Below are 12,859 nucleotides of genomic sequence, written 5' to 3'. Positions count from 1 at the left end.
CGACATATCTTGTCTTATTCTTGTGCGTTTTCAGTGATTTCCGGGTAAATCCCTGCCTTATTATTTTACTTGTTTAGTTATATGTATTTTGTTTTTATCTCCCATTTTGCTCAACTTCACCATTTTGGCTTCTTATATCACTGATAAGTTTTTATAAACCGGAACATAGACAAAATCATTTTATTACCATATGCCAACAATAATATTAATTCCAACGGGATTACGATATATCAGTGATATGCTGACTGTAACTTATTGACTGCGTCGATCGTATATATACCCTACTTCTTAGCTGTTGATAGGACATTTAACCCTATAAAACCAAACCAAACAAATGCTCCTTATCTTGAAATTTAGGACATTGCAGACTCTTCTTAATCAACTGCTTCCCCCAATCTTTACTAACAACATTACCAACAGGGTCGGCTTTCTATCATTTGCATGAAAAGCGTGACTGTTTCGATTTTACGATAGCGACTTTCCTTTTGTTGATAGTAACACCCCTGCATCACAAACTCACAGTGATTAACTTGTTAAGTTGATTCGATATTTAAAAAGCTTGCTACGAATATCACGTGTTCTGCGATGGATGTCGACTGCAGACAAGCAAAAGTACAACAAAGGTTTTCAAGAGATGCAGGTCGATGAAGACCATGCACAAGTTATGGTCGCCGGCGTGATCTCATTCGGAAGTAAGCTCTTTTTTGTGTGATATAAAGATTGATGATTTGGACCTTGCTAATAAGTTTGCCTTGTTGTTGCGTTGTCACTACTCTAGTTTTAGAAAGACTTAACATCTGTGTGATGCAGTGTAATTTATTTTTGACATGCGTTATCAAGTACCAAATTGTACAGGTTCAATCTCACGAGTGCGGTGTGTCTTACCTTCGTCTCTAAGGACAAGCAAAAGTACAACATGTTTCAAAGTTCTTTTGAAAGACCCAAACTCTCACCTGGAATTGAACCAAAGCTGCCTGTAGCAATGGCTTAACCACAGGAGAAACTCAATCGCCTATAGCAAGCCTAAGTAACTTCATATTGATATATATTTGCGCAATATACCATTTTGTTTCGATATTAACTTTTGAATTGAAATTACCCGCCATTATTTCAGACACAAGGCTTTGGTTTGGTTTGAATTGAATGATTTTAACGTCCTAGCATATTAACATCCAAAGTCATTTAAAATCGTGCTGCTATTTGTGTAATGTATGTTGTGTGCTGGATGTGGTATGAGGGTGTGTCGCCTCATTATGATATCGAATCTGATGCTGACTTTAAAGTGCTACCTCACTGAAATACCATGCCAAAGGTACCCAGCACAGCATTCCTCCCGGTCAAATTATACCGGTAAGGGGTTAACCAGTCCTCTACGCTGTCCATTTAAAGTTGAGCGTCACACAGAGTTCCCACGTGAAATAACAAGATTAACAAAACCAAATCAAACCAGTAACAAAAGCTTTGTTTTTAAGCCACAAGAAATAAAGTTATTTAAAAACATATATAGTGTATATACAACTAGTTAACTAAAGACACAGAACAGCATGGTCTGGAAGATATACACAATGCGACCGTGGCGTTAATACATTACAGGGATCTGATAATGAACAGACTGATATCCTGTGTAAGGGAATACCCTGCCAGTTAGCCATTTAAAATAAATTGTCAGTTCGATACTTCGACCTCTAATTACATGCAAAATATCTTTCTTGGTGGTCAACAAGGATGTTTTAGTTTTCATATCGAGGGATACTAAAAGTACGGCGTTATATTTCTGTCAACACGACATAACGAATATTGCAGTACGTCAACAAATCATTTGAATGGAACAAACTAGCGGAATTGCATAGGACCTAAATGAAATCGATGTTATCAGAATGTCAACGGTAAGGTCATTATAGTCTGTTTCATGTTAAAATGTATTTAACGTTTTTGTATTATATGTTTCACGTTATGGTTTGTTTCACGTCATGTTGGCTTGCAAACTCTACTTTGTGTGGTATTGTTTCACGCAGTCAAGTTATTCACGTTACAGTGTTTCACGTCATGTTGCATTTCATGGTTGTTTCATTCTATAGTGTTTCACGTTTTGGTTTATTTCATGAGTACAATGTACATGTATTTGACATTATATTATGTCTGATTTTATATTTTGATTTAAATTTTAGTGTATTTCACGTAGTATGTTATTATGTCTCCTTTAATTTATTTTACCTTGCGATGTTTTACGTTAAAGTTTGCTTCATGTTGTAAATAATGTTTTATGTTAAAAGTTTGCTTGAACATAGAACAAATTTTGGTGCTTGTAAATGGTTTCTGAATACCACCTCAGCAATTAACACGAATATAATATGAAGACAACAACCAGACAAGAAGACGATGACATTTGAGAATTAAATTAAATTGAATCATCTATTAAGTATATATTGTTGATTGATGTTATAGATATGTAGATATAGAGATTTTGAGCAATGTCAACCCATATTAGGTTTCTCCATATTTTATATTTCACGCTAACGGCATTATAAGTTATATATGCAAGTAGGTTGTTCCTAACATTCGTATCATACAATGACACCTTATTCTTTTGCAGCATACCAGTACAAAATACCTCCTGAGGGGATGTTACGTCCTGTTAATGGTTACCGTAATCATGATGACGTACATAGTGTATAACGTACGACTGTCCATGACGTCACACTTTGCTGCGGGAATAACTCACGTCAGAACCGGACATGAAAACGAGACTCAACATAGAAATGGATGTAACACATGTAGGAATACTGGAGCCATGGTTCGTGCTCCAAACAAACAAGCTAAAAAGAAATTGATCCTATTCTATAATCCTCTGCACTGGTGGAACGACTGGATGGAGGGTAGGACAGATAGCTCAGCCGTATTCCAGAACTGTTCTGTACAAGACTGTACCCTTACCAAAGATGTGACCAAACTAGCGGCCAGTGATGCAGTTTTCTTCAATATGCATACACTACCTAATGTTCCTGAAAAACGTTTGGGACAGGTATGGATTTTCTCCGAATTCGAAGCACCAGAAAATTTTGCAGACAAAGATGTACTAAATAAGTTCATGGGGAAGATCAACTGGACATTTACCTATAGACGGGATTCTGATTTTCACATTCCACACGGAAGATTTGTTAAAAGGTCGCAGGTCCTGGACGATGATTTCATGCTTCAACTGAAATCAAAAGTACGGAGTAAAGTTGCCGTAGGCTTCATAAGTCACTGTGGGACACCTTCAAGGCGTATGGAGTATGTCGAACAAATTAAAAGAAGTGGTATACACGTTGACATTTATGGAAAATGTGGTGAACGGAAATGTTACGGCAAAAATAGACACAAGACATCATGGAACATCACCCAGAACCACAAAAACAAATGTTTCTCAGCAACTGTACCAACTTACAAATTTTATCTGTCGTTGGAGAACGCGCTATGTCGGGATTACGTTACAGAGAAGTCGTTGAATTTGGTTTTGCGGTATAACATTGTGCCTGTTGTACGGGATGGCGCTAATCGTTCGCTATACCATCCACCAGGTTCGACCATCGATACAAAGAAATTCCGGTCTGCAGTACATCTCGGTATATATCTGTCTGGTCTTAATTCAAACATGGCTGCATATCAGAAGTTTTTTAGATGGCGGAAATATTTCTATACTGAGGGAATACTGAACAGTTGGAATAAAGGGATATGCGACCTTTGTCAGCGTCTTCACAACGAGAACAAATACCGCCGTATCTATGGTGATATAGCTGCGTGGTACATAAAACCCGGCCAGCAACCTGCATGTTATAAACCGAAGGATTTGTACAATAAATTCAAATAAATAATATAAAGACATTGGAATGGATGACTGAAATACCTGCTTTAGTACCATTGCTCTCCGCTAGGATGCGCACTTTGATTGCATCTAAGCTGCGCTTATGTGTTGTAATTTCGACGCTAAGCCTGCGGGAGAGTAGAAAAAACTACAGCGACATTTCAGTCTTTTGGAACGCCTTTGCGTCAACGCTATAACACCAGGAACACCTGGTCATATCGATATTTTGTATGATGTAGAGCTACGATCAGCTATATAATGTCACAATTATGTACACATTGTTGTACACACCTAATAAAGAGACACATATTTTTTTATTCAATTATGTTTTTCTTCTTTTATTATCTTATTTTAACTGCAAAATTCATTTATAAGCTAACCAAATTGTATAATACACTTAGTAGATAGTTTTATAGCGAGTTGGGACACATCCACATTGTATTGTATACCACTTGTTTTGATGTTATTTGTTGGTGGAAGTCACAAAAACGTGAAAGAAATCATGCTGAAAACTTGGTCTTTGCTTATTAAACCAGTTCATAGCGAGACTCGGATACACCATAAAAATGTAATGACCAAGTTATTAGTAGATGGAAGTCCCGAACACTGACGATATCATGCTGCAAACATGGTCTTTTCAGATTATTCAGGCCATATGGAGACTCAGAAACACAATAAAAGTGTAGTGGCCACGTCCCTTCCGATAACATTACAGATACGTGTCCGAAGAGTATAAAGGTGTTACGACATACAAAATGTAATTAGTATAAATTAGTTAGCTCGTGAAGGCATGCATACGATCTTCTGAATGGTGTATACGCTTTACGTAACTTTGACAGGTAAATACCAGTTGAGACACGGGATATTACTCACTGAAGTCTATGATCAGATTGCACTGACACACCATGTTGTTCCATTCCCATCCTTCATAACCTTTGCAGAAAGACTTGGCGAGCACTGGCTACAATAATAAGGTATTTGTCAATGAAATGCCGCAGTTTTCGTATTCAGAGCGATTGCACAGTTGTATAGGAACCTAAGATTTGGACGTGCAAAAGTAAATAATTTCATTGACACTGTGATGGTTTAAACTTAAGAACATTTGAATACGCTGGCAAAAGTGAGAACGTATTAGGTTTAAAATCAATATGCCGCTGGTTTTGGCTCATTTAGCAACTTGCCATCCCTTTATCAGTATATCGGTGATGTCTTTGCGTTCTTTGTAACATAGACCATCACATAGTTGTTGACGTGTTTTTAACAGCGTTTGATTGGTACATTTTTGAAGTACGTCCCTGGCCTGCTCCTGTATTCTCTCTTTGTCATGCTTTGACGCATGTATGTCAGCCTCGTCAATTCCAAAATACCGCGCCAAAGAAGGATAATCAGTTCCGATGTGTTTAGACACATTCTGCAAGTCGATTGCAGTCACTGGTGTTTCTGGGGATGGGATATCGCCAGTGAACCTTGTTGTTTGGGGTATATCGTAGTCTGTGATATCCTTTCTATCAGCCGAGATCAGCGCATCCTTTAAGACCTCTATTTTATTTGTTTCTTGTGCTTTCCTATACCATTCCCATAAAATTTGGAAGCATTTTTCATGTTGAATGTTGTTATCTTTATGAATTTGCGTCTGCTTATCTGATGAAACGCGTAGATAGGTTGCAACTGTGCTTATTTCAGTGGTTAATTTATCCGATATCCAATCCAGATAAAACCGCCACTCTGCAATAAATAAACCAAACCATTTCGTCATTTACATGTTATTAGCTGATTGTGACTATAATTAGATATTTACAGGATATGACTTAGATGTAGAAGTGTCAAACCATGCAAAAATATACCAATGCTGTTAACAAAACATAAAATATAACATACTTTCGCACTGTCCTGGCCCTGCAGTTAATTCAGCATTGCCCAATGGAAAATGATCAATCAATTCTTTATTATCTGGCTTTGGTGGATACGACACCGTGATGTGAAGTAAATACCAAATCTTCAAATGGTAAGTGATTGTTGTTTATAATACATAGTCCAGCATTGTGTTATAGAGCGATGGTTGAGGTCATTCCACTTTGCTTTATTGTTTCAGTAGTTTTAGATATATACCAATACATCAACTTTATTTAGTATGTAAAGTGACAACCTATCATGTCCATCCTCTGTCAGGTCTACACGGCTGTATAAACTTATATAACTAATGCATCAGAGACACCAACGAGTCTTTATTGTCTTTCATGATGAAATCCTCGTCCATATGTCTAAGATCATTGTTGACCTTTTAGATTTGGCTAAACATCGTGACGAGTGCCACATGTAGTGTAATGAATGTCTACCCTTAAAGACTACTTGGTTTTTCCCTCTCTTTGTTGAAAGGAAAAAAGTTTTATTTTATTTCGGTTGTCTTGATGTCTAATTCGTACTTTTTACGATATGCTTGTCTTAAGGAGGAGTAGGTAAGAATGTCTAACAAAACACTCTTTAATTATACTACATTACAGTCATACCTCTATCAGTTTTGGGATGTTCGTTCGTACCCTGAACAGCCTGTACACCAGGTTTCTGTCTGCTCCCACCATATGCTGTGGCTTGATCTGTATCGGGATATCAATATTTTATCACAGTACCATAGTGAGATCACAGATCATGTTATAGATCGTACACAACTGACTATAACAATATGATATAGAACGTGTGTATTGTTATGAGGGTATATTTTTGCCTTGATCAAATAAGTCACGGTATTTCAATTTGATTGTAAGCATTCTATTAAAACACAAATTAATAGCCATGCTCCTAACTCGAACAATGTATTTTACATATATTAATGTAAATTCTCAAAGATATGTTTATCCATGCATAATATATCACTAATAAGGCTGTTTAATAAGTTATACAATTTGCTTTTTTTTTCAAGTAAATATAATAGAAATGAATATCAATAGAAACGTGTGGGACCTTATTAAAGTAGTTAAAATGTTGATGACAACTCTTTGTCAAGGGTCATATAGTCTCAAGTTTAAATTTAATATAGAGAATATAAATTTATATATATAATGTAATTGCTTTGTGTTTTTTGTGTCTTAAAAAAGGAACAGCTTTGTCTACATTGGTATGCTTACTTCCTTGCTCCCATAGCAATTAAATTAAGTCGCTCTTATCCTACAAAAATACTTTTGCAAGGATCCAGTGTTATTTGGGAAGTTTGATAATACTTCTTTGACCAATATATATATATGCCTTACCTGTAAATGTCTTGTGTGACATGCTGGAGTTCTCTCCCCTGGCTCGCCTCCAGGCAATGTCCATTTTCTTAACATATTCAATGACCAACGACTTCATTCGTTTATGAGTTATCTCCAGCTTATCAGTTAATGCCTTATACTCTCCGTATTTGATCGTTGTGTAATTCATAAGTATCCCAATAAGATCTGACATGTTTTTAATTTCATGTTTATCTGTGGGTTGGAGAGGAATTCTATCAAACAGATTGATTAATCGATGGAATCTGTCATCTTCTTGTCCTATTTCACTTCCAAGTTTATCAACCATATGATTGTGTAACTCAATTACTTCTATGGGAACCTCTTCGGTATCTGTCATTATGGAATTACCTAGGACAGGAAATCAACATTATTATATGGTCATATACACAAGACAATACTGCTCAGTATGTCAGTAAAATGGACCAATAGAACTGTGTATAACTGGATAATACATAAACAACGATAGATCCAACATTTCAATTCAATGTTAATGTTATACATGTATGTATAATAAACCTTGTTATGGAACTGCTTCCTGCTTGCTATGTAGGTCACACACAGACACGTACATATGTATCATGTTTCTATGGACAGATTGTTAGACAACAGCCTTTACAGACAGTGGAATGAATATAAATATACAGTGTAGTTCTCATCTATAAATATCCCTGTAACCTTCTGGAAACACGTACTTACTTTGTAGCATATCCTCTTAGGGTTAGTTTTACATTGCGAAGTTTCCACGAATTTGAATAGGGGTCACGTGGTGTATATCAGCAACAGAGTAATAGGCACCCGTATCTTCCTTCACAACTCATTGATAACAAAAATATCTCATCGAAAGGTCCGATTTATAGAGAGACACAACCAGGAAAAATACGTTTTTCCATCAATATATACTAAAACTAAACGTACACATACTTTTGTAGATCCCCGTCTTTAACTATCATTCGCTTCTATAAATAGTTTCTGGGTGCAGTTCGCGTTACGCACAATTACAAGGTTAGATATTCTATGTGTAATTCGTTTGTGTATGTCCTCGTACGTTTCTGTGATCATATATAGATAGTATGTGTGTAGTTAACACATGCTTTGTATGCGTAATTGGAGCGATTCATAGCTACACCAGCATTTGGTGATGGATCTGATATATTTGATTTACCTCGTTTTAGATTATATTTTACAATAAAATGACAAACGGCTTTTCAAATCGATCTGGTCCTTTAAATATTATACTAAATCCAGTGTACTTTGGACCTTTGGTACAAGCGTTACTGTCAGGATTGCGGGACAACAACTAAAACAAACAAACATGGGTGTTGGTATTGCTTGGTAAACAAAGGTGGAATGTAAATATGTTATACTATCTAAATCAATTTACCTGATAAAGATTTGTATCCCACTTAAGAATGCCAAACTGACATTTTCATTGATGTCAAATTATTAACTGATAATCTAAAACGTTGACATATATAAACGATCATTTGATATATGTGAAAGTCGATATTATATATCGGGGTAACCTAAGGTAATATGATGCCCTAAATATTCTTCGTAGAATTGTGCTTGAAAATAGAACTGTACGTCTTTCTTTACTGTTCCGGGAATTGAGGTTTGGTCACTCTTTCCTTGAAAGAGGCACCAAGAGGGAAAATCAAAAATATACTTCAAATATAATTCGTAGATATAGGCAGTATGTAGGCAATTCAGAGAGCATGATGCAAAATATAGGTCACGGGTCCTAACAAAGGTTTATCTATTGGACGAGTATAGATAGTTAGGTAAGTATATTATTAAGTAATAATGCACACAGTGACATTTTCGAGGTATTCCGTTTCAAGACAAACTTGAAAGTGGACATTGGAGCCGAGCAAGGGGAGAGAACTCAAGCATGTCACAAAAGACATTTACAATTATAGGTAACATGTATAAAATCCAAGACAAAGAACAAAAATTATACATGGGTTTATTTATTTTTGAATTATATAAAAACTGTTTAAACGTATCCTTTCGCCTGGCCTGTAGCCGAGATTTAAATTAGAAATCGGCGTAAAGGCGTGTTTATAAACATTAGTGCTTTAAGTATAATAGTAATATGTACAACCTCTCCTTTTGATTGTCGGGATATCTAATATTTGTGAATTGTGATTATGATATTATTGGCATTGTCGCTACCACGTATATCGGGTTGTAGGGGTATGTGGTCGGAATAAAAAGCAGATAAATGTCCTAATAACAACCTCTCTATATTTGTAGACGGAATAATAAAAGCTAGAGTACATATATAGAGTCATAAAATTAACGTTCATACGTTAAATTTTGATATACAGTACGGTATTTATCAAAATAGTATAAACACACATAAGTCCGTAAGTAACACTCGGTACCGTGAACGGTGGATTTCAAATTTGATATTCACAAAGCATTCCAACAATATTTCTACTTAAACCAAATCATTTTTCATTTATTTATCATTTATACTTTTCACTGTAAATATTCATGTTTACTTTTGCCAAGCTTGCTCTCGAAAGGTGTTATTTTCGTTGTTTATTGTTTTCCTATATGAAATTATTTAATGTAAATCAGTAAAATATCTTGTGGCAGGGTCAAAATCTTAAGAGTGTATATAGTAAGTTTTAATTCTAAATGTTGTATTATTTTATTAGCATCAATTAGTATCATCATCAGCACATCATTTTACCTTTCACCAATCACAATGTGTTGTCCAAATATTGTCCATGTATATGTCATTGTGTGTGTATTTACCTGTAGCTAGAGTGATCTGAAAGGTGAGCGTGTATGAGAGGTGGTGAGCCCACTTTACCTGTATAGGTATATACAAGTAAGCATATACCTCTATAAGTGGAACCTTCTAATTGGTCACATAAGATGACATAAGATGATGATACCATTGGTTGAGATTTTGAACTAAACATGTTTGTATTGGTCCTCGTTTTTCCTCCACTTTTTGTCTGTAAGAAAGATATTCCTTGGTGTGATTTGGTACTTTCGAGTCAGATCTTGGAGAAGCCACTTGATATCTTGGTACTTATAATGGTTTTATTTTGGTGAAGTTGTTTTAAGAGTAATTAGAACCATTGTAACATGTAGTGTTTTATTTATGCATAGGACCCTGGGTCGACTGAATATTGATTACAATTGGAAGAGTCTAGGAATTCGGCCCATAGCCAGGTACACATATATCTATGTATTATTGCGAAGTTTGTATTTTGAGTATCATTCAAGTTAATGTTAAATGTAATGCTGATGGTAGATTATCTCCCCTTAGACTGTATTTATATTGTGTAAAGGTTAAAAAATCTAACATATTGTGTATTGTTAGAATGATATGGTTTCATAGATTATTTGAAGTAACATTGAATTAATAGGGTCATATGTACGTATGTATGTAATGCATGTATGATAATGTATGTATACATGCAAGTATAGGTGTAAGTATAGATGTAAGGGATATGTGTATCATCTAAATGTGTCTTATTTGTATCTGTTACAGAATTCAGGATATACATGTAAAAGATGAAACAGACAGATATTGGTTCATGGAATTTGATGATATAAGTGCAAGAATAAACATGAACTGATTTGTACAGCCTTGTGAGTTCTTCAAACATTCACTGGGAACTAAACCAGCCCAGTTACCATCGCCACTGTAACTGGATGTATCCGGATGTTAACTGGATGTATCCGGATGTTAACTGGATGTATCCGGATGTTAACTGGATGTGTCCGGATGTTAACTGAATGTGTCCGGATGCTAACTGGATGTATCCGGATAATAACTGGATGTGTCCGATGATAACTGGATCCTTCCTGGTCACATAAGGGAATAATGTAGTTTCTTTATCATTTTAGTGTGAACTCATGACGTACATCCTGGGTCCCTACGAGGGCTTTTTTACAACAGATTTGCATTACTTTAAATTCAACTTTCAGTCTTCCAACATTTTGTCAGACTCAATTACATTCAAAAAGTAGCAATTACATAGTTTACAACATTATACAAACTATATGTTAAAAGAGAAGAAAAATAGAAACGTACAGGAGTATGAAGCCATGTCCAGGTCCAGCAGAAATGGTAGAATATTAATGCTAAGCTCAAGTGGCTTCTCCAAGATCTGACTCGAAACTACCAAATCACACAAAGATGTATATCTTTCTTACAGACAAAATGTGGAGGGAAAACGAGGACCAATACAAAAATGTTTAGGTCAAAATCTCAACCAATGGTATCATCATATAATGTCAGGTGACCAATTAGAAGGTTCCACTTATAGAGGTATATGCTTACCTGTATATACCTATACAGGTAAAGTGGGCTAACCACCACTCACACACGCACCTTTCAGATCACTCTAGATACAGGTAAATACACACACAATGACATATACATGGTCAATACTTGGACTACACATTGTGATTGGTGAAAGGTAAAATGATTAGCTGATGACGATACTAATTGATGCTAATAAAATAATACAACACTAAGAATTAAAACTTACTATATACACTATTAAGATTTTGACCCTGCCACAATCTTAATGCAGGCCTCAACAATACCCTCAGTATACTTTAGATATAGAAATTGTATAATTTTCATGTCAGTCGAGCCGAGAAATTTCGCCTATCGCCCTCGACAAATGCAATAACATCATCACAGAGCCGGACGATAGACACAGGGAAGAACAACACATAAAAGACGCTCAACCGTTGTGGCTACCACTGGCTGGGTCACTATACCCTACGTGAAGGGAACATCTGAGGCGTTTGCACGGGTGAAGAGGAAACACTTTTCAGCACCCAAACGATACCACTGACAACCCTCAGACAGTTACTGTCAGCAGTCATATATAAGTACTGGGAGAAAATTTGGTACACGTCTGGAGGGACATCAAAAGGACGTAGAGAAAAAGAGCAACATCACATTCACCAGATCCACACGCAAAACATCCGCCACCCAGTACAATGGGACAATACCAAGGTAGTTAAAAGGGAACAACACACAAACATGAGACAAATCATGAAGCAATAAAAATCAGGAAAACTCAGAACATGAACAGAGACGAGGGGGACACCAGCTGAGACCCGATACTGACATGACAGGGGAGGGGCGAGATATACACCCTACCTGTAACCTATATACGCTCCCTATCGAAAGGCGAAATGTCTCGGGTAGAGTGACATGAAAAATAAACAATTTCGTCACATCGTTGTACAGGTAAATAATACAAATCGCTCACTCAGTCATAGCTTGACAAAAGGACCAGTCGATCTTGAAACGTTGCGACACGTTTTATATGTACATTGTTTATGTAAAAAGCAAAACTTTGATATCATTATAATGTATAATTGATGTCATATGCCAGCCCATGTATCATCTAAAGGGTGGTGACTTGTGTTTTAACCTTTGCCTCTTATACTTCGTCACCATGTTCTATCTATCGTTTGTTTTGGTGTCTGAACATCTTTGCACCGATTGCAATGAATTTTGACTAACTTAGCAAATACTATATTTGGTTTTTTTCTAATTACCGGAGAGGAATGACATAAACATGGCAATCAGTATAAAATTATTCCCAAAAAAGAGGTAGCAACTGGACATTTTTTGGTTTAGTTCATTTGTGTGAATCTTACACATGTGTCATTTTAGGTTAAGGTGACAGATTTAATATATAAAGCCACATTTAAAGGACGCTTGACCTGTTATTACATTTTTCATGTTACCTACCCA

General features: G+C 36.0%; 2 protein-coding genes and 1 long non-coding RNA gene across 7 annotated transcripts; 2 read left to right on the top strand and 1 right to left on the bottom strand.

Moving 5' to 3' along the window:
- The first annotated feature begins 1,507 nt into the window (after positions 1-1,507).
- On the top strand, positions 1,508-3,873 carry LOC110459569 (alpha-(1,3)-fucosyltransferase 7-like). Its single transcript, XM_021511900.1, has 2 exons — positions 1,508-1,886; positions 2,594-3,873. The coding sequence occupies exons 1-2, from the start codon at positions 1,878-1,880 to the stop codon at positions 3,848-3,850; spliced, it is 1,266 nt and encodes a 421-aa protein (XP_021367575.1). The 5' UTR covers positions 1,508-1,877; the 3' UTR covers positions 3,851-3,873.
- LOC110459579 lies at positions 3,231-8,244 on the bottom strand. Of its 5 annotated transcripts, none has more exons than XM_021511919.1 (4): positions 8,026-8,244; positions 7,090-7,458; positions 6,352-6,438; positions 3,231-5,569 (listed from the first exon to the last, which is right to left on the bottom strand). In XM_021511919.1, exons 1-4 carry the CDS (start codon positions 8,027-8,029, stop codon positions 5,010-5,012), a joined length of 1,020 nt encoding a protein of 339 aa, XP_021367594.1. In that variant the 5' UTR covers positions 8,030-8,244; the 3' UTR covers positions 3,231-5,009. The 5 variants fall into 5 exon arrangements, with proteins under 5 accessions (XP_021367594.1, XP_021367621.1, XP_021367613.1 ...); XM_021511946.1 differs by having other exon boundaries at positions 3,235-5,569; positions 8,032-8,243; XM_021511938.1 differs by lacking the exon at positions 8,026-8,244 and adding an exon at positions 7,627-7,793 and having other exon boundaries at positions 3,235-5,569.
- A 260-nt stretch (positions 8,245-8,504) lies between these two features.
- LOC110459123 lies at positions 8,505-12,362 on the top strand. The gene is made up of 3 exons (XR_002463863.1): positions 8,505-8,891; positions 10,240-10,302; positions 10,625-12,362. It is a non-coding gene; the product is annotated as an uncharacterized LOC110459123 (long non-coding RNA).
- Positions 12,363-12,859: the final 497 nt, after the last annotated feature.

The sequence above is a fragment of the Mizuhopecten yessoensis genome, unplaced genomic scaffold, assembly GCF_002113885.1.
Source record: "Mizuhopecten yessoensis strain PY_sf001 unplaced genomic scaffold, ASM211388v2 scaffold1313, whole genome shotgun sequence".
Taxonomy (NCBI): domain Eukaryota; kingdom Metazoa; phylum Mollusca; class Bivalvia; order Pectinida; family Pectinidae; genus Mizuhopecten; species Mizuhopecten yessoensis.
Note: the sequence above shows the minus strand (reverse complement) of the source record. Positions and strands in the feature narration are given on the sequence as shown.

Coding starts and splice junctions, on each gene's coding strand:
- LOC110459579 (XM_021511911.1), bottom strand. Junction 6,439..7,089: donor GTCACACAAGACATTTACAG/GTAAGGCATATA, acceptor ATCCCGATACAG/ATCAAGCCACAGCATATGGT. Junction 5,570..6,351: donor ACATCCCAAAACTGATAGAG/GTATGACTGTAA, acceptor TATTTATTGCAG/AGTGGCGGTTTTATCTGGAT.